General features: G+C 42.8%; 1 protein-coding gene and 1 long non-coding RNA gene across 2 annotated transcripts in view; both read left to right on the top strand.

Moving 5' to 3' along the window:
* The first annotated feature begins 2,108 nt into the window (after positions 1 to 2,108).
* On the top strand, positions 2,109 to 6,799 carry mex3b (mex-3 RNA binding family member B). The gene is made up of 2 exons (XM_020588721.1): positions 2,109 to 2,745; positions 4,141 to 6,799. The coding sequence occupies exons 1-2, from the start codon at positions 2,523 to 2,525 to the stop codon at positions 5,535 to 5,537; spliced, it is 1,620 nt and encodes a 539-aa protein (XP_020444377.1). The 5' UTR covers positions 2,109 to 2,522; the 3' UTR covers positions 5,538 to 6,799.
* A 5,088-nt stretch (positions 6,800 to 11,887) lies between these two features.
* LOC109953288 (uncharacterized) overlaps positions 11,888 to 18,482 on the top strand; it is a 16,759-nt gene continuing 10,164 nt past the window's right edge. Inside the window, exons 1-2 of the long non-coding RNA XR_002273887.1 lie at positions 11,888 to 11,897; positions 16,614 to 16,615. This is a non-coding gene — a long non-coding RNA (uncharacterized LOC109953288). The remainder of the gene's footprint in view (positions 11,898 to 16,613; positions 16,616 to 18,482) is intronic.

Genomic DNA, 18,482 nt, shown 5'->3' with positions numbered 1-18,482 from the left:
TAATGCTCTGTTCTTCTAGCCCTTGTTTTTTGTTCACATCAGTTTACATCCGCATTGTCTGGGGTCTCAGAAAACCCACTGCTGTGTGTAAAAATAACAACTGCAAATTAAAAATCTGTTTTGTTCTCCTTCAAATTAGATGACAGACACTTGTTGTACCCGGTACTTTTTACCATACTGACTCTCAGAGACGAGGCAGTCCAAGTAACTACAAAACAGTGCTGATTTATTCCATGAACACAGGCAAAAATTAACATTACACGCTCAGGCATCTTGCACCTCCAACCTGCGCGCAGGCAGATGAAAGATGTAAGATGAAAGACCCTGAACCCACCAGGCCTATACATTATATCCCCTCGGTTGGGCTAGCCCCATACTACACAGGAACGTCAACCGAGACGTCTCTGTTGCCAGCTTTGCAGCTGGTCATAGCAGTAGTCAAAACATGAAGCAAATCAATGTGTGTGTGTGTGTCTGTTGATTGAGTGGTGTGTAGCTAAAAACATTCTCACAGACCTCTAGTAACATGTTGTGACTTAAACATAAGAACATATTATGGCTAAGGCTACAGTTATACACGTCATAATAATAATATTAAACACCCTGTCTGCTGACAGTCATCAACTTTTCTCTCTAGTTATCCTTGACCAGATGTACCCTGTAGAAACTCATAAGCATGCCTAAGCATTTAACAGTCTAACTAGACATCCTATCTCCACTAAACCTTTCTAATACATAAAGTATCTATCCAATTTCTATCTGACTAAAGATACCTAACACACTTGTAACTTCTTATTTCTCATGATCAAACTGCAAACAAAAACTCCAAGCATCAAGATGATAACTGTTAGGTATTTTTTTAGTCAGATAGATATTGGTTATATACTTGTTGTATTAGAAATGTTTAGTGGAGACAGGATGTCTAGTTTAAATGCTTAGTCATTGTCATGAGATTTTAGCAGGGTGTACGTGGGCAAGGATAACTAGATAGAAAAGTTTGATTGTCAGCAGGCAGGATGATTATTGTTATTATTATGATATGTTTAGCCGTAATCTTAATCATAATATCTTCCTAGGCTTAATGTCCGGACATGTCCCTGAATGTCCTGTATGTTCTTAGATACACACCACTTAATCAACATTCACACACATTGATTTTCTCCATGTTTTGACTACTGCTACGGTCAGCTGTAAAGCTGGCATATCAGGTGACGCCACGGTTTGACGTCGCTGTGTAGAATGGGGTTAGCCCAAACCAGATATAATGTACAGGACTGGTGGGTTCAGGGTCTTTCATTCTTCATCTGCCTGCGCGCAGTATTGGAGGTGGAAGATACCTGGACGTGTAATGTTAATTTTACCTGTGATCCTTTGAATAAACCAGCACGGTTTTTTGTATCCACTTGGACCGCCTCGTCTCTCTGAGTTCCTGGTTAAGAGAACTGGGAAAAAATAGCTTTCATAACCTAATGTTAAATATGTTGTTTGAGCTGTTTAGGATGGCCCGGGCTCTCAAGAGCTCCAAACAGCATTAAGATATATTTTTCCTCTTGATCTGTAGGCCCTACAATTTGCTGACAAATGTTTGTGATATTCAGCTTCTGGTCAGCAGTTGGTTGTTTGTAGTTGTAACCATTTTCTTTTTTTTTCCTTTCCAAAGTTTTCTTTTTTTGTGATAACATCCTGTGTTGTAAAGAGCGAGGAGCCATTCTAAATTCTTCAAAACATTGTTATATTTTTGAAAATGCTCTATTCCAGAGAACTGAGCAATGATTCCCTGGCTAACTAACTAACAAAATAAATAAATACAGATTGTACTGGAATTGTGTATTGGTTTACTGAGTTCATATTGTCATACTTTTAAGCTACATTGCATGTGACTGCATATCCTACTCCCAATAAAACATTTTATAGACCTGTGAGTGAGCAGACAGCTCCCGGTCGAAAAACAAAGAGAGACTGAGAACAAAGAAGTGGGTGTGTCTTTGTAGGAGGTCCGCCCACTCCTTAACAGCCCAGCCAATCAGATTGTGGTTATGCAAATTACCTCGCAGCACTGCATCGTCTCTGCCCAGGAGTTGACGTCATCCGCACATCTCTCTGTCTGGTTCTGCAAGGACTCAGACAGAAGCAGTACAGGACCTGAGGGAAGCCAACCGGGGAGGGGCCCTTTGTCAGGAAGGAATATCATTACTTTCTCCGCCGGCTTTGGAGTAAACACGCTTTTTTTATTTGCTGTCTTTTCGTGCAGCAGCACATCCCGACTCAGCTCGGACTGGGACATCCCGTTTCTACCGGGAAAACAGGGGGTGGATGCTTTGTGTGCACTGCTTTGCTTGTCCCTTTCAGCCGCACTGATTTGCACTGACCAGTTGTTTTTGAAAACAAAAAGCCTATATTTCGAGGTCCGGTGCCTCTCCCCTCCTCCTCCCCCATCCTTTCTTTCTTCCCCGATCACTCCTTCTTTACCCTCCCTTCCTTTGCCTATTTATCCGATCCCGCAACGCTGCAGAGTCGCAGAGATGCCCAGCTCGCTCTTCGCCGACAGCAGCGTCCAGGGTGATGCGCTGGACGACCAGAGAGCCTTGCAGATCGCCCTAGACCAGCTCTCCCTGCTCGGCTTGGACAACGACGAGAACCCCCTGTACGACAATAACCAGGAGCCTCGGAAGAAGAGAGTCAACATGACCGAATGCGTCCCGGTTCCCAGCTCCGAGCATGTGGCGGAGATTGTGGGCAGACAAGGTGTGTGAATCGGTGTTTCTAGATAGTTTAGCGGTATATTTGCCAGGTTCTGCAGCTGAGCAGTCAGACACCGAGCTGTTACTGTGTGGGAGCCACACAATGCGAATAAATGCCCAAAGAGTTCATGTCAAATTTTATTCTGGCTTGTCCCCACCAGCATTTAAACTGCTTTGTAATATCTTAACAAAACCTCGTAAATGTGGCATCTGTGTACTGTAGCGTGCAGTAACCAGTCCAACACAACGTGAACTTTTGTTGCCGTCTCGCCAGTTGGTCACACATTAGCCCTTGTCTATAAATACACAGAGGTGGGAGTTCAAGAAGTTCACGTTTAATCCAAATAAGTGCCTAACGGGATTGTGTCTGTGCCGAACCCTCATACCAACTTTGATCAGATACAGCAGATTTTCTGGTGCTGATACTTGTTTAGACACGCAAGTGACCATTAAATGACCAAAGGTTTTCCACAGGCTGAGCGAACACTAGCCGCTGACAAGGTGTTAGAGCCACCTTTTGGTGAAGGCCATGTAGGTCAGAGACAAACGAGACGATGTGACGATGAGCAGCGCAGGATCAAATCAGGGCAGCGGTAACGGTTTTACCTCGCCACAGGCAGCAGACCCTCGGAGCCCAGCCAGCGGGCTGCAGGGCGGTACTGGTGCCTGGTTACATATGCGGAATCGATTCCCCTCCTTGCAATACTGCTGCTGCTGTTGGTCCCAGAAAAACAAAGAAATTGCATTGACGAACGAGATTTATTTACATCTCACACACATACACACTAATTCCCTTCTGTGAGGTTATATTAGGTTATAAGTGGAAAATGAAAAAGAGGATTAACCATGATATCAGATGTTTTTTTAAAGTCAACTTCATAAAAGAGACTGTTCTCATCTAACCCACATAAGATTGATTCTAAGGCACCATGAATGGATGGCAGTGATGTAAATTGGCTGTGGAGACCGAACCCCGGTGGGTTTACCCTCCTCTTCATCTCTGCTTACATCACTCTGTCCCACTCAGGTGGCGTCGCTCTGCATTATGTTGTTCTTCCAAGGCTGTTTCCTCAGCCAGTCCCATTTTGATCATAAAGAGATGTGTGTTTGTGCTTGAGGCTGTTGGAATGTGGTTTTTATGCACCGGCATTGCACAGACATGCATTGTCAGTCTATGACCTGATTAAATCAAAGAATTGAGAGTCTAGCAGCAGCTGTTGTAGTGATTGAACAGGGAACATCACAGATCCAGGAGTGACTTTTATTGTTGTGACACAATAACAAGCGTTCAGCAGCTGTTTTGAGTAGTCCATCAGTAATAACAACACATGACATATTTTGCCGCTGCTTTTCTGGAAGGAACATGCCCTCACCTCCACTGTTTGCTTCCATGCCCCAGGTTGCAAGATCAAAGCACTCCGAGCAAAGACCAACACTTACATCAAGACGCCAGTTCGAGGGGAAGAGCCTGTTTTTGTGGTGACTGGCCGGAGGGAGGATGTGGCTATGGCCAGGAGGGAGATCATCTCTGCTGCTGAGCACTTCTCCATGATTCGAGCCTCCAGAAACAAAAATACCAGCCTGAACGGGAGTGGCGCCCCGGTGCCCGGGCCACCGAATTTGCCCGGACAGACCACCATCCAGGTGCGGGTGCCTTACCGTGTGGTCGGGCTAGTTGTAGGTCCCAAGGGTGCCACCATCAAGCGTATTCAGCAGCATACCCACACTTACATTGTGACACCCAGCCGAGACAAGGAGCCAGTTTTTGAGGTCACGGGTATGCCGGAAAATGTAGACAGAGCGCGTGAAGAGATTGAAGCCCACATCGCCATGAGGACAGGAGGCCTTATTGAGCTCCAGGATGAAAATGACTTCCATGCCAACGGTACAGATGTGGGATTTGATCTTCATGGGCACACTACCCTGTGGTCCAAGCCCAGTGCCGGGATGACCCCCACCTCAGTACGTAAACCCTTCTCCAACTACCGCAACAACTCGTCCTCCTCCCTGGGCAGTGCCTCAACAGACTCCTACTTTGGCAGCAGCGGCTCACGCATGACTGACTACAGCCCCCCCAGCCCCGCCCTCAGCTATACCACCACCAACAACAACAATGGCAACAACAACAACAACATCGATGTCAACACCAACGGCAACAATTTTGTTTATGGAAGTGAGGTGATCTCTCCTGACTGCACTGATCTGAATTTTGACTCTTCCCCGGGGTTTGACCCCTCTCAAGCCCCACCAGGCCTCCTGTGGTCCCATTATGATAGTCGCATGACCCCCTCTTCCACCGGAGGCAGCACCCCCACATCCACCTCAGCCATATTCCCCACCAACACATCCACTAACACCAATGTCACAGTGGTGAGTCAGAGAAGGGTCAACGGTTGTACCCCACAGCCTAGGCTGTCTCCACCCCTCCACGGCCACACCGGATGCCCTTCTGAGCATCCATTAGCCAGGAGGGTACGCAGCGACCCGGGTGGAGGCCCACTCAGTTTCCCTGGTTACTCCAGCACTATTTCTTCCCTGCCTGGCCCTCACCTCCCTGGGGTTCCATGTGACTCTTCTGCCTCATCCTCTTCATCCTCCTCCACCTCATCCAGCACCAGCCGAAAAGGCAGCCGCGACTGTTCGGTGTGCTTCGAGAGTGAGGTCATCGCGGCCCTGGTCCCTTGTGGGCACAACCTTTTTTGTATGGAATGTGCCAATCGTATCTGTGAAAGGAGCGAGCCCAAATGCCCCGTCTGCCACACCGGCGTCACTCAGGCTATACGTATATTTTCCTAAGAGATGTAACCCTTTGACTGTCTCATCAGCAAGACTGGCTGCAATAGCAACAACAGACTATTCATACAGCTTTAATGGGATTACCCAGTCATCAGCTGGAAAGTGTATATAGATATACATATGTATGTAAGAGGCTGCAGTATCCAGAAGAAGGGACTTCGTCGTAGTTGTTAATATTATACTGTAGCTGGGGGAAATATTTTCAACATCTGAGTGCATGTTTTAAATATTACAGCGTAGTAAACAATACTTCTAGTAAATTGCACCCTATATTTATGGAGTGAAGCGATGCAGTGGGGTCAGAATAGAGGTACTGGTGTCAGCCTGTAGACTGTTAGCGGGCTGAGCCTCCCTGTTTTACCAATCGAATGTAGTAAGAGGGAGGCCATGGCTGGGAAACATGGAGTGCTTCCAGACAAACAGGACCACTGATGTACAAAGATACTGCAGCTCAAGGTCAAAAACCACATGAGGGACAGCAACAACATATCCTACATATATATGTATAGAATTAATTTCCATAAGTTGAAAGTTTTAAATGACAATACAGATTGAAGTATTTTATTCTTTTTTGACTTGAAAGATTATATTTCTTATTGCAAAAATGTTTACAGATATTTTAATTTAAGTTCAGTGAACTTTTTGTAGCTGGGTTGAAATATTGTTTATTTTTTAGTACAGCCTTATGGCATTGATCACTGTATTATTTTAATATCACACGACTGTGGGAGGAAATCCAAGTCCACAAAATGTACTGTATATGGCATTTGACAGTATTCTGTTGGGACAGAGATTTTATAGGTTCAGCAAAAAAGTCTTTTAAATCTGCTTCACCCAGCATATTTTTTATTCAGTAATATAAAGCATATTTTATTCTATATTATTATGAAGCATTGAATTGTACAAAACTTAGTAAGTTGAACACAAAGAAACTGTTTATGCTTTCTAAAATTTGTATGAATTAGATTCCAGTGGGAATTACAGGCTTCTGTTGCACCACTATAGTTTTAGTATTTCTATTTTAATACATTTGTTTACCACTTGTTTATGTATATGTAGGTGAAATTACTTGAGCGTAAATGTACTTTATTGAGCAAAGTTTAAGAACAAAGTATATTTTATTTTATGATAAAGGGCCTTTAACCTCATGGTCAAATACTAATATTATATTTGCTGAGACAAGATTTGAAACTGTATGAAGAGTTTTATTTTTCTGACATTTAAAGTTATACATGATAAAACTTAAGTAATGGTGCTACTTAATGTTTTTTTAAGTATTTCTATATAAGTACAATAAAGAACGATACATTGTCCAGGTGTGTGCTTGTCATGTTCTTTTTGTGCTTGGTTCTGCTGGTGTGCAGCAGACGGAAGTGAGCAGAGAGAGGCTGCTGAGGATTGTTCAAATGTTATGGTTTTCTGAACATTTGAAGCCTCTCTAATGGAGGCTGGGAGGCAGCAGGACTGTCTCAGTGGCCTAATTATTTAGTGTATGCTGTAGTGGTCAGACAGGGCCTTATCACTATTTAGAAGTGCTGTGTGACCTCTTCAGCCTGGTACAAAGACCATAATCTGGCCCTTCTGGGTAGTGATGGACTAGTGAGGCAGTCGATCAAGATACCGAGGGGTTTAAAAAAGATGTTGGCCAGTGTTATTCATTGGTTTGTAACAAAGGCAACTCATCCAACCTCACATTCTGAAGTTATCACAATTACTTAATCAGGCAATTAATCACTAATATTTGAGAGGAAAAAGGCAAATCTGCCCAGGTTTCAGCTTATCAAATGTACCATTTGACTTTATATCATTAAGTGGTCTGTTGGTCAAAAAAAAAAAAACAGACACTGTAAAATGTCACCTGGGAACTTGTGCTAAGCATTTTTCACTCACTTCACTCTAGAGACTAAAAGATGAATTGCAATAATTCTGTTGTTAGGGTGTTTGGTCAGATCCCCAGTCCTGTTCACTTCCATCAGGTTACCCATTTACTGTAAATCCTGTATTTTCTGTATAATGTTTCTTTGCTGTTTTTGTTTTCAAGCAATGCTGAGCTGGTGTATTTACAAATTTGGTTTATTTAGTTAAATGGAGAAAGGTTGGACATAAAGAATATTTGGTCTTACATATAAATATCAAATTGTTTTATTTTTCTATTCACAGGCTAAATGTTTAATAGACCAGATGATTTAGTTCTAACTTTCTGGTATACAGCAGCCCTGTGCTGGTTGGCATAATCGAAATATAGGCTGAACATAGACAAACAATGTCAGGCTTGGCACGTGTATAAAAGCAACAATGCATCGACTCACCTTGACATGAGCTGAACAGGAAATCCAGACACTGTATGACTATTATTTTCTTTAGTGATAAAAGCAAGTGGTCATTGCAGGTGTCACAAATAAACATTTTGAGCTACAAATATCCAGCAGTCATCTGACACTGGTTTTGTCCAGGAGCTGCTAATTGACCTAAACTCTTATTAATGTGTGAATGTTATTGAGTAGGCCTAAAACTAATGAGCTGGGTGTGTGGATTGTGTTCAGTGTAAAAACATTGAACACAGCTGGCCTCAATGGCCAATAGCCTTCAAAATCCATAGTGGTTGATCCTTTAATAATTTGCTGAATGTGAACATCAAGTACCAGCTATGGCACCAGCATTTCAAAACAATCTGAACTCCATCTCAGTCACAAACTGCATCTGAATCACAAGTGGTTAATTTAATTTAAACAGTAATATGCTGGATATGTTAAAACCTGTAAGTGTGTGCATGAAGAGAATATCACTTAGAATCCTCTTCTGTCTGTCATAACAGAACAGTTCATGGTCTCCGCCTGTTCCTCCCCTCCCCCATTTCCTTCCCTGTGCTGAAGTGCAGCCTCATGTCATGTGGTCCTGTTGGAAACACTGACGCTTAAACACACGCTTTGCTGCACGATAGTAAATGTGGTGCGAGCAGGCTCTAATGCTAAGTTTAAAATGGAAACATTCAGCACAGGCCCACAGAAACTGGCCCTATAAACCATATTATTAGGAAGCAATCTTACCACTGTGGGAAAAAGAGCTGACAAATGTTTTTAGTCAAATGCACAATACATGGTGGTCACATACTGCTTCATGTGGCCAAACATTCACTAACAGATGGCCCATGATTCTCCAGGCAAGAAATAAACATTGTGTATAGGCCTGACCACATTACAGTCATTATGTACAGTAGCTTTTGCTGTATCTCTGCTATGTTCAGTTTTTCTAACCTCCATCCATCCATCCATTTTCCTCCGCTTATCCGGGACCGGGTCGCGGGGGCAGCAGTCTAAGCAAAGATGCCCAGACTTCCCTCTCTCCAGACACTTCCTCCAGCTCCTCCGGGGGCATGCCGAGGCGTTCCCAGGCCAGCTAAGAGACATAGTCCCTCCAGCGTGTCCTGGGTCTTCCCCAGGGCTTCCTCCCGGTTTTTCTGACATTAAGGCTATACTGTATATCTACATCTGTTCTGTCTACAATTCCATCTATTTTACATCTCTAAAAAGCTGAAATATGATGGAGGTGTATCATATTTGTATTGTAAACTAAAGTGTGTATCTACTGTGGTACTTTCTGAATTAATATGCGTTTGGATATCACATCTCACTAGACCCACAAAAGAAAAACATACATCTTTAAAACTGATACACAGATTTTATTAGTGCATGTTATATACAAGTTTTAGAGTCGGTGAAGGGTAATACTTTTATACAGACAGAAGTTAATGTGTTCCGTGAGACAGATGATAAAACCTTCCAGAAATTGATGATGACATGGATTGTCCTTAAATGTGTATTATTTCCTCTATGGGTACATAGACTAGAGTAGTAGAACAGAAAGAGAGCAGCAGGCTTAGAGCCATCAGCCGATAGACTTAGAGCAAGATGACATCTCTTTGTCTATGGTATATATTTTAAAAAGCTCAGTCTGGCAGATCATTTGGCTGCAGCCAGTCTTGTGTGCCAGTCTGTGTTAAAAACAGAGAAACAACAGAGAATGTTTGGTATCTTTCAGACTTTGACCTACATCTCATGTATTTAATGGACCTCCATTTAGATACACATGCAAGCAAACACACACACACACATTTTTGTTTTTGTCATTTACTGGGCTTACTGGGTACATAGACTTTCATTCATTTCCTGGAGACTTAGCCTAACCTTAACCATAACCATCCATTTATTATTTATACCACTTATCCAAAAGAGGGTCACGGGGGTGGGGCAGCTGTAGCCAATCCCAGCATCATAGGGCAGACACTAAGAGACAAACATCCACACTCACTCGGGCAATTTAGAATCACCAGTCAACCTAAGCTGCATGTCTTTGGACTGTGGGAGGAAGCTGGAGCACTGGGAGAAAACCCACGTAGGCACAGGGAGAACATGCAGACTCCACACAGAAAGGAACCAGGTCGGCCGGTGCTTGAACCTCAAACTTTTTTGCTGTGAGGCAGCAGCGCTAACCACTACTGTACTAATCCTCACTCTAACCTTATATTAAGCAATCACCCTGAAATTCTGTGCTCTACTATGTGGGGACCAGAATCCAGTCCCCACAGTGTTAGTGCACTCCCAGTTTTGGGGGCCCCACAAATCTAAAAAAACAAGGCCATACACACTCACACACTTGTTTTCTTCACTTACCCGGCCCCCACATAGATTTACAAACATTTCTGGGACACTTATCCTAACCTTAAACATGAGCACTGCTTGCCTAACCCTAACTCTTCCCCAAACCTAACCTTATCTCAAAACAACACATGGTCTCACCTTACACTGTGTTGTTTTTGTAAAATTTAACAAACTATGTTGTGGAGATGACCCTCCGGTCCCCACAGCTGACCCCAGTACCCATGAAGCTCGTATGATTCTGGTTTTCTGTCTCCACAGTATAAAAACAAGGCCACACACATATCCTTGTGTTTGTCACTTACCAGGTCCTTACACTGACTGACATAATTTCCTGGAGGCTTACCCCAACCACAGCCACTACTGCTGTGTTTCCACTATCGGAACCTAATTGCCCATACTTCACCTCACATAACCTCCCGGGTTGACGCGGACTGTCCTGCTGTGTTTTTCCACTGTGTTTTCTCTGTGTGGGGCTCTCACAGTGGTAGTCAGCTGAGCAGAGGGAGAAAAGATGATGTCAACAATCACTCCATAGTAACAGAGACTGTATGAACAGCCAGTAACAGAGACTGTATGAACAGCTTATCAACCAGCTGTTGAACAAGCAGAACACAGACTTGCAGAAATATGATGGATTCACCATTTTGCTGGCGGTCCACTCACAGAAGTCCCTGTTTTACCTCTAAACCAACAAGTGAAGTCTTTGTTTAACCTCTAAACTTGAATGGCCCTAACCCTATCCTTACTCTAACCTTACACTGAGCCATCTCCCTGAAGTTCAGTAATTTACTTTGTGGGGACCAGCGTGTAGTCGCCGTGAGGAAAGCAAATCCCCACAATGTTAATGGGTTCTTGGTCTGGGGTCCCCACAAGTATAAAGAACAACACACATTACCTTCCAACTCAAACAGGAGCGGGAGAAGCCATGCCTTGAATGAACGTCTATATTTTATTCATGCTGTGCACTATGCTTGTCACCAGTTTACAGTCTTGATGCGATTCACCCATTTAAACACACTTTTCCTAAAAAGCAGTTGTCACACACTTTGTGTGCAAAATATAGTATCACAACAAAGATGAACGCACTAAAGTGAACCTGGATTTTGTCTTGCAGTGACCGAGGGTAACTTGGTTAATTTGGATTCATTAGGACTTGGTAATGAAAACACTGTACTCAGTGGAGTAATTGTTGAGATCTTGGCATCTAGAATACTGCTATGCAAACCTAATGTAGAACCTTGCTGCAATTCAAGTTCAGGCAATTTCGTTAAAGCCTCAAGCTCTGGTTTGGTTTGGTTACCGTGAAATGCAGTTCCTTAAGACATTAATAATTTTCTGGCTTAGCCAGTTGTCCATCAGGACTGCATTTACTTGTACTGTAAACTGAAGTCGATACCAACTCTAATGTCCATTTGGAAGAGCAAAGGAGAAGGAGTGTAGCCACACTGCATTAGCCTGGTGGCTAACAGTCAGTAATAAATAAAAAGCAACAATATGGTTTTGGACTTTGGGCTGGTATGGGCCGAGTTTGCGTCTCAGTTGTGGACTGGCTGTAGTCCAGCAGGGCAAGAAACATGAGGAGTCAAGTGATGACACACATTATTTCATTTTCTACCGTTTGTTCCTTGAGCGGGGTCACGGGGGGGGGGCCGGAGCCAATCCCGGCCGGCAATCGGGCGAAGGCGGGGTACACCCTGGACAGGTCGCCAATCCATTGCAGGGCTAACACATAGACAAACAACCACACACTCCTATGGGCAATTTAGAGACACCAATCAACCTAAGCTGCATGTCTTTGGACTGTGGGAGGAAGCTGGAGTACTCGGAGAAAACCCACGCAAGCACGGGGAGAACATGCAAACTCCACACAGAAAGGTCCCAGGTGGGGCCCGAAAACTGGAACCTTCTCGCTGTGAGGCAACGGCGCTAACCACTGTGCCACCGTGCTGCCCCGTTTATCCAGATTATTAGAACAATTTATTTAGAGGTAAAATTGATGTATATATTTTCAAGTTTAAAGAGCAAAGCATGACATCTTTTTTTTTTTAGAAATTCTGGGTCAACAAGATGTGTGAAATTATCTCAATAAAAGAAAGTATTGTTTTTGAGCCATGAAGAGGGTATGTTGTTGCTGAAACATTAGTTTATGGAATAAAGTCGACACTGCATAGCAAGTATTTATATTCTGCTTCATAGACATACTGAGCAGTGGAGTACATCTACCTTTCAGCTTTGAACGAGATAACCACACAACAAACAAACAAACGAACAAACGAAGGGTGATGAATGATGGTGTGTTCTGGTGGGCAGAATTGCAAACATAAGACCCAAATAGTAATAAACCTGAAACTATCCCTTACTAGTGGTTTGAATTATTAGAGGTGTCAGATGATGCAAGTCCAGTTACTCATGCTATACTTTAAGATTAGACCAGTAAAGAATTTTGCAAATGTTTCACTCTAATCGTTATATTCAGTGTCTGATATTAGCTAGTTACTGTGGTCCATATGAGCTAACTCCAGACCCCTATAATGGTTAAACCTTCTCCTCCAGCATGTCCCTGCCTGTAAGAAGCAGTCAGAGAAGGCTGTGGGTTTTCCCCTCCACCACTGAGGGGGGAGGAGGGCACTGGGTTTGTTGTTCAAAGCCCAAACTCGACATATGCATTATAAATGAGCAGGGGTTTGAGGCCCATCTTGTTCTCCCTCTCTCTTTCCCTTTTTTCTTTCCTTTTCTCTCCTTTTTCTCCTGCTATGTATGTGTTTGTGTATCTATGTGAGACTGTGTGTGTGTGTGTATGTGTGTGTGCTTCTATGTGCATAATGGATTTTTATCCTTCGCAGAGCACAGCAGTCACAGTTTGTCTGACTCCACATGGTCTTTATTATGCCAGACAGAGAGTGTATCAGTGGAGACATACCAGGCCCTCTGTCTCTGTATCTCTACACATCCACCCAAGTGCACACACACACATGCATGCAGCAGCGACCTCTGCTTCCCTGCTACTTTCACCTCTCACCTCCCTGCTTGCCCAAAAGTCCTGCAGTTTAAGCCTCACATCCTTAACTGTTCCGTTTGGTTTTTCCTTCAAGTATAAAAGCATAGCCCTACACACAGCCCTCATTATTCTTTTTATATGTGGGAGGAAAGGTGCACTCCTCTGAGGGTGTCTGGTTTTTCTATGCATTACTTCTATATTTATTCTTTGTCATACATGCTTAAATGCCACAGTGATTTGCAGTTCCCTCCAAATGTTATTTGTGTTGTGACTGACTGAAATACAGTTGTCACCCGCGCTCACAAGATGTGTGCTAAAGGGCTTTATGTAAATGTGCCAATTGCAACTGGTTCAGTCCTCTACTCTCTGGCTAGCTCATGCTGATTCATGGCACAGCAGCAGGTGGATTATAAAAAGATCCAGTCTGTCCCTGGTCAGAGACATTATACCAGACAGTGACAGGTGGTCAAAATGCTCCTGTTGCTTCTGTAGAATGTGGTGAGGATGGGTGGAGGGAAGCTCACCCATCTCAGTCAGTCATGTTGAGCCATGTAACGTTTGTCATGGGTTCTGCATTTTTTTCCACTGCCCTCTGCTCACATTGGAGATGCAATCTGGGAGCTAAACTTCAGCACCTCTCAAGAGGTAGCAGTAAAATCAAGTTCCAGGAACACACCAGGGGCAGGAGGTGCATGCTCACAGGGCTGCCACCTGTGATTGGTTAAATGTCAGCTTCTTCACACCTATTGACATTACAAGCATGATGTGTAGACTCACTGGTCTAGAGGTACAACAAGAGATTCAGTGAAATGACAGTAGGAAAAATAACAAAGGCGTCACATTTCTGAAAGTCTGTGTTCTGCTTGTTCAACAGCTCTTTGATAAATTGCTCATGCAGCCACTGTTAATGGCTGATTATTGCACTGTGGAGTGCCATAGTAGTGAGTAAAACCCAGAACTGAATTAGTATTTTTGTACCTCTGGTTCCCTCACCTCAAAGTCAGTGGGTATTTTGAATGTGACTGTGCTGTCATCTGTTTATAGTCTAACAATCTTTTTACTTCTAGTGATTGTATTTGGACTTCAAAATATATAAAATTGGTGTTCACTTGTGGAGGTTATCTTACTGAACAAAACATCTAAGTATCATAAACTGTTGCAAGTCAAAGAGCTTATTTTCTGAAATAACCCAATATCTTATGGAAAAATCCTGTTGGCTTTCTGTTGAAGGAACCAGGTTGATCCTCACTTCTAGGTTGACCTTATCTATTCCCTTTCTCACCTGGAAAATGGAGACATCAGGATACTCTTCATTGATTACAGCTTCGCCTTCAACACAGTTGTCCCCCACAAACTCACCCACAAACTGTCCACACTGGGTCTGTACCTCACTCTCTGTGACTGGTTCCTGGACTTTATGACTGGCAGGCCCCAGACTGTCAGGATTAGCAATAGGACTTCAGCCATCATTGTTACAAACACTGGCACCCCACAGGGATGTGTCCTCAGTCCCATCCTCTACACCGTGTTCACCCACGACTGTGTCGCCTCCCACAAGGACAATGTCATCCTAAAGTTTGCGGACAACACCACAGTGATTGGTCGCATCACTGGCGGGGACGAAGCAGCCTACAGGAGGGAGGTGGCCGGTCTGATGTCATGGTGCCAGGACAATAATCTCAGCCTCAACACGGACAAGACGAAGGAGATGATAGTGGACATGAGGAAAGAGAGCTACTGTTTATCCAGGGACTTGAAGTGGAGAGGGTGAGCAGCTTCAAATATCTGGGCATCCACATCAGTGAGGACCTCACTTGGACACTTCTAGACTGAAAAACTCTTTCTTTCCCACTGCCATCAAACTCCTAAAGAGCTGACAGGAGTTTGTAATCAGGGATTACTTCATGTAACTGCATCTGACTGTTTATGTTTTCAGTTTGCATGTGCACAATTGCCAACTGTTGCACATGATCTAGCATGTTTTGGTATTATATTTTATTAAATTTTTCACATGCTGTTTTTAAAATTGCCTTTATCTTGTATTATTATTTATCTATTTTATATTTAGACTTTATATTGTTTGGCGTTCATCATGGACAGCAAAGGAAGAATTTCACTGTGCAGGGAAACATGTTTCCTTACTGTGCACCATCAGGAACTTGGTGCCATTTACCTTCATCACAATTGGTGCCATTGTTGGTTAGTGGTGTTATCTTCCTGAAAATCTTCTCTGTTTTTACAGTGTTTAGGGAAAGGTTGTTGGTCTTATACCACGCTGCTGTTGTATCATCAGCAAGCTTAGCGATGCATATGAAAAAGGATAATACAGCGCAGTCCTATGTCAGCAGCATGAACAGGAGTGGGCTGAGTACACAGCCCTGGTGAATGCCCATGCCATGCTCAGGTGCAGTTGCTGATCTGAACTGACTGTAGATTGCCAGCTGGGAAGTCCAGGACCTGGTTACAGAGGGACGTGCTGTGGCCTAGCTGTCTCTGCTTCAAAATCATATGTTGTGGGATGACTATGCTGAGCTAAAACCACTGAATAACACTTTGATATAGTGTTCTTTCTCTCCAGGATGGAACAAGGCCAGGTGCAGGGCAGATATTATAACATTCTCTTATAGTGCATAGGAGCACTAAGCAAACTACAAGAGGTCAGGTGCCATGGAGAGTCTGTAGCTGCATTTCCACTGTCAGAACCTATTGAGCGGTACACCCCATCCTTCCCTTAACCATCACCCAGCATAACCTCATGGACTGGTGCGGACCGTTCTCCTTTGCTGTTCCTCTGTATTTTTTGCTGTCATTATCAGGAGGGAGGGGCTGCGCTCCTCACACACACACACACACACACACACACACACAGCTAAGCAGAAGGATAGGTAAGGACCTGAAGGATTATGCTATTGTGAAAAACTCTGCCAGCAACAGAGACTGTATGAGCAATTTATCAAACAGCTGTTGAAAAAGTGGAACAGAAACTTGCAGAAATGTGACATCTTCACATCTTTGTCTGCAATCCACTCACTGAAGTTCCTCTTTTCCACCATGCTTGTATGCTAATAGTTGAGGTGTGAAGAAGCTGACATTTAACCACTCATAGACACAAGTTGTGTGAGCACCCACAGCCTTCCTCATCGCATTTTTGGAACTTGATTTTAGTACTACCTCCTGAGGGGTGTTGAAATTTATCTCCCAGAATGCAGCTCCAAGGTGGGTGGAGGGCAATGGAAACAAAAGCTATGGTTAATTTAGATTTGCCAGTCAACCTGTCTTTGGCATGGCAAGAACAAGCAAACTCCACACAAAAAGGCAAACCCATAACCTTTCTGTCATGAGGCAACAGCGCTAACCAAGCACCACTCTACCACCCAAGGTAATAGACAATACTGTGCCAAAGGTTAAGAATGCTTTCAGAAGTCATGTCATGAACCTCATAGCAAATCAGTTAAAGAGAAAAACCTAAATCAAATCTATACTCACTGTGACCACCCTTTACCCCAGTTTTCCTGTACACTTGCGGACAGTTTTTCAGGATATTTGGCAGATAGGTTTTTTGAAGCATCTTGGAGAACTTGCCATGGTTCTTCTCAGGATTTAGGTTGTGTTAGTGTTCTCAGTCCCTTCATATACTGGCATCCCAGACTGACTCCATGTTGAGATCAGGGATCTGTGGGGTCTTACCATCTGCTACACTGCTTTTTTTCTTTTTGTGTCTGAATGTAGTTCTTTTTGACTTTGGCTGGATGTTTGGGCTTATTATTATGCTGCACAATGCAATTAGGACCAATCCAATGGCTCCCTGGTGGAACTGTGTGAATGATAAATATATAAACATCTGTAGTCCCTATACTGTATGTCCAGATTATGACTATTTAATTTCTATTAGTATTTCTTCATGGTTTGGTTAGTTTGGATATATTTGTCTGCCTTAATGATATTTTATTACTACTTTATCACTAGGAGAATAAAAATAATAAAGTTGTTTAGGAGGACTGTTAGTTTATGTCTGATGCCTTGCTGCCCAGAACTGCACACATGATTCTGAACAAGGCATCCATACATTTTTAACAGACATTTACAAATTACATTTGTAATAGCAATTAAAAGTTTGAATTACAGTTAATTACATCTTGGGTCATATTTTCATAATTTTGTTTATCATACCTATAAGTAAAAGTCTCTTTTAAAAAATGTGTTTGTTTTACATTATTTCTTGGTGGGACAACAAACCAAACAAGGTGAACATGAGACAAATATATATTCAGGCTAATTCAGTCACTCATCACATCATGCATTATACACAAAGAGTTGGTGTTACAGGTAAAACATATGACACATAGCCTGATTCAGGAGTCTGGTGTGGAGCAACTACTCTGTAGGTAAGGTGAACTGATTGCCCAGAGAACTGAATAATATATTTCTCATCATCAGTACAGGTTGAGTGATTATGAAAAGGACAAATATCACAAGCACATGACTTAATATACAATAATTCTTGAACAGGTCACAAACTACAACCTGGTTTCTTAATAATATTGTATGGATACTGATTCAGCATCCATACCTTGTTTTCCTGATCTTTATCATTATTATTATTGTATGGATGCTGAGTCAGCATCCTTACTGTGCCATCCTGGTCTTTATTCTTCTTCTTTTTATTATTGTATGGATGCTGATTCAGCATCCATACTATGTTTTCCTGGTCTTTATTATTATTGTATGGATGCTGATTCAGCATCCATACTATGTTTTCCTGGTCTTTATTATTATTGTATGGATGCTGATTCAGCATCCATACAATAATAATTTGTCATATGCTCTTGTTTGAAACTGAATGCTGAAATGCACTTCGGTTGTCGCTGCCTGCTTGTCTCTGCAGACGCTGTCAAAAGCTGCTTGTGAACTCGTGAGAAGTTGAACCTTAACTTCAGGAATAGCGTGGGCTGGAAACGCCATTTTAACTGTATTCAACTCGTGATATAATCAGGCATTGATGTTGTAAATATCTTCTTGATATCTCTTACGGTTTATTTTTAATCCATATTTATATTTTGTCTACTTCTCCATTCAAAGTCAATGGCTCCATTCTGTTCCAATTACCCCCGCTGTAGTGTCACGTGACCCCCGCTCCGCGTTCGTCTGTGTGTGTTTCTCATCGATTCCTGCCATGTTTCTGCTCCTATTCTGCCATCCTTAAAGCTCTCACACACATATAATATATGAAAGTGGTAGAGAAAATTGTCAGGAATTCCTTAAATTATTATTGCGATCGGATGCTGCTAT

This window comes from Monopterus albus, unplaced genomic scaffold (genome assembly GCF_001952655.1).
Source record: "Monopterus albus unplaced genomic scaffold, M_albus_1.0 scaffold606.1, whole genome shotgun sequence".
Lineage (NCBI taxonomy): Eukaryota > Metazoa > Chordata > Actinopteri > Synbranchiformes > Synbranchidae > Monopterus > Monopterus albus.
The sequence above is the reverse complement of the archived record's forward strand: the minus strand, read 5'-3'. Positions and strand labels throughout refer to the sequence as shown.

What these genes read in the sequence shown, in the direction of transcription:
- mex3b (XM_020588721.1), top strand. Translation starts at nt 2,523, where the DNA reads ATGCCCAGCTCGCTCTTCGCCGACAGCAGCGTCCAGGGTGATGCGCTG. An exon ending in GGAGATTGTGGGCAGACAAG is followed by an intron (nt 2,746 to 4,140) that starts GTGTGTGAATCG and finishes TCCATGCCCCAG; the next exon opens with GTTGCAAGATCAAAGCACTC.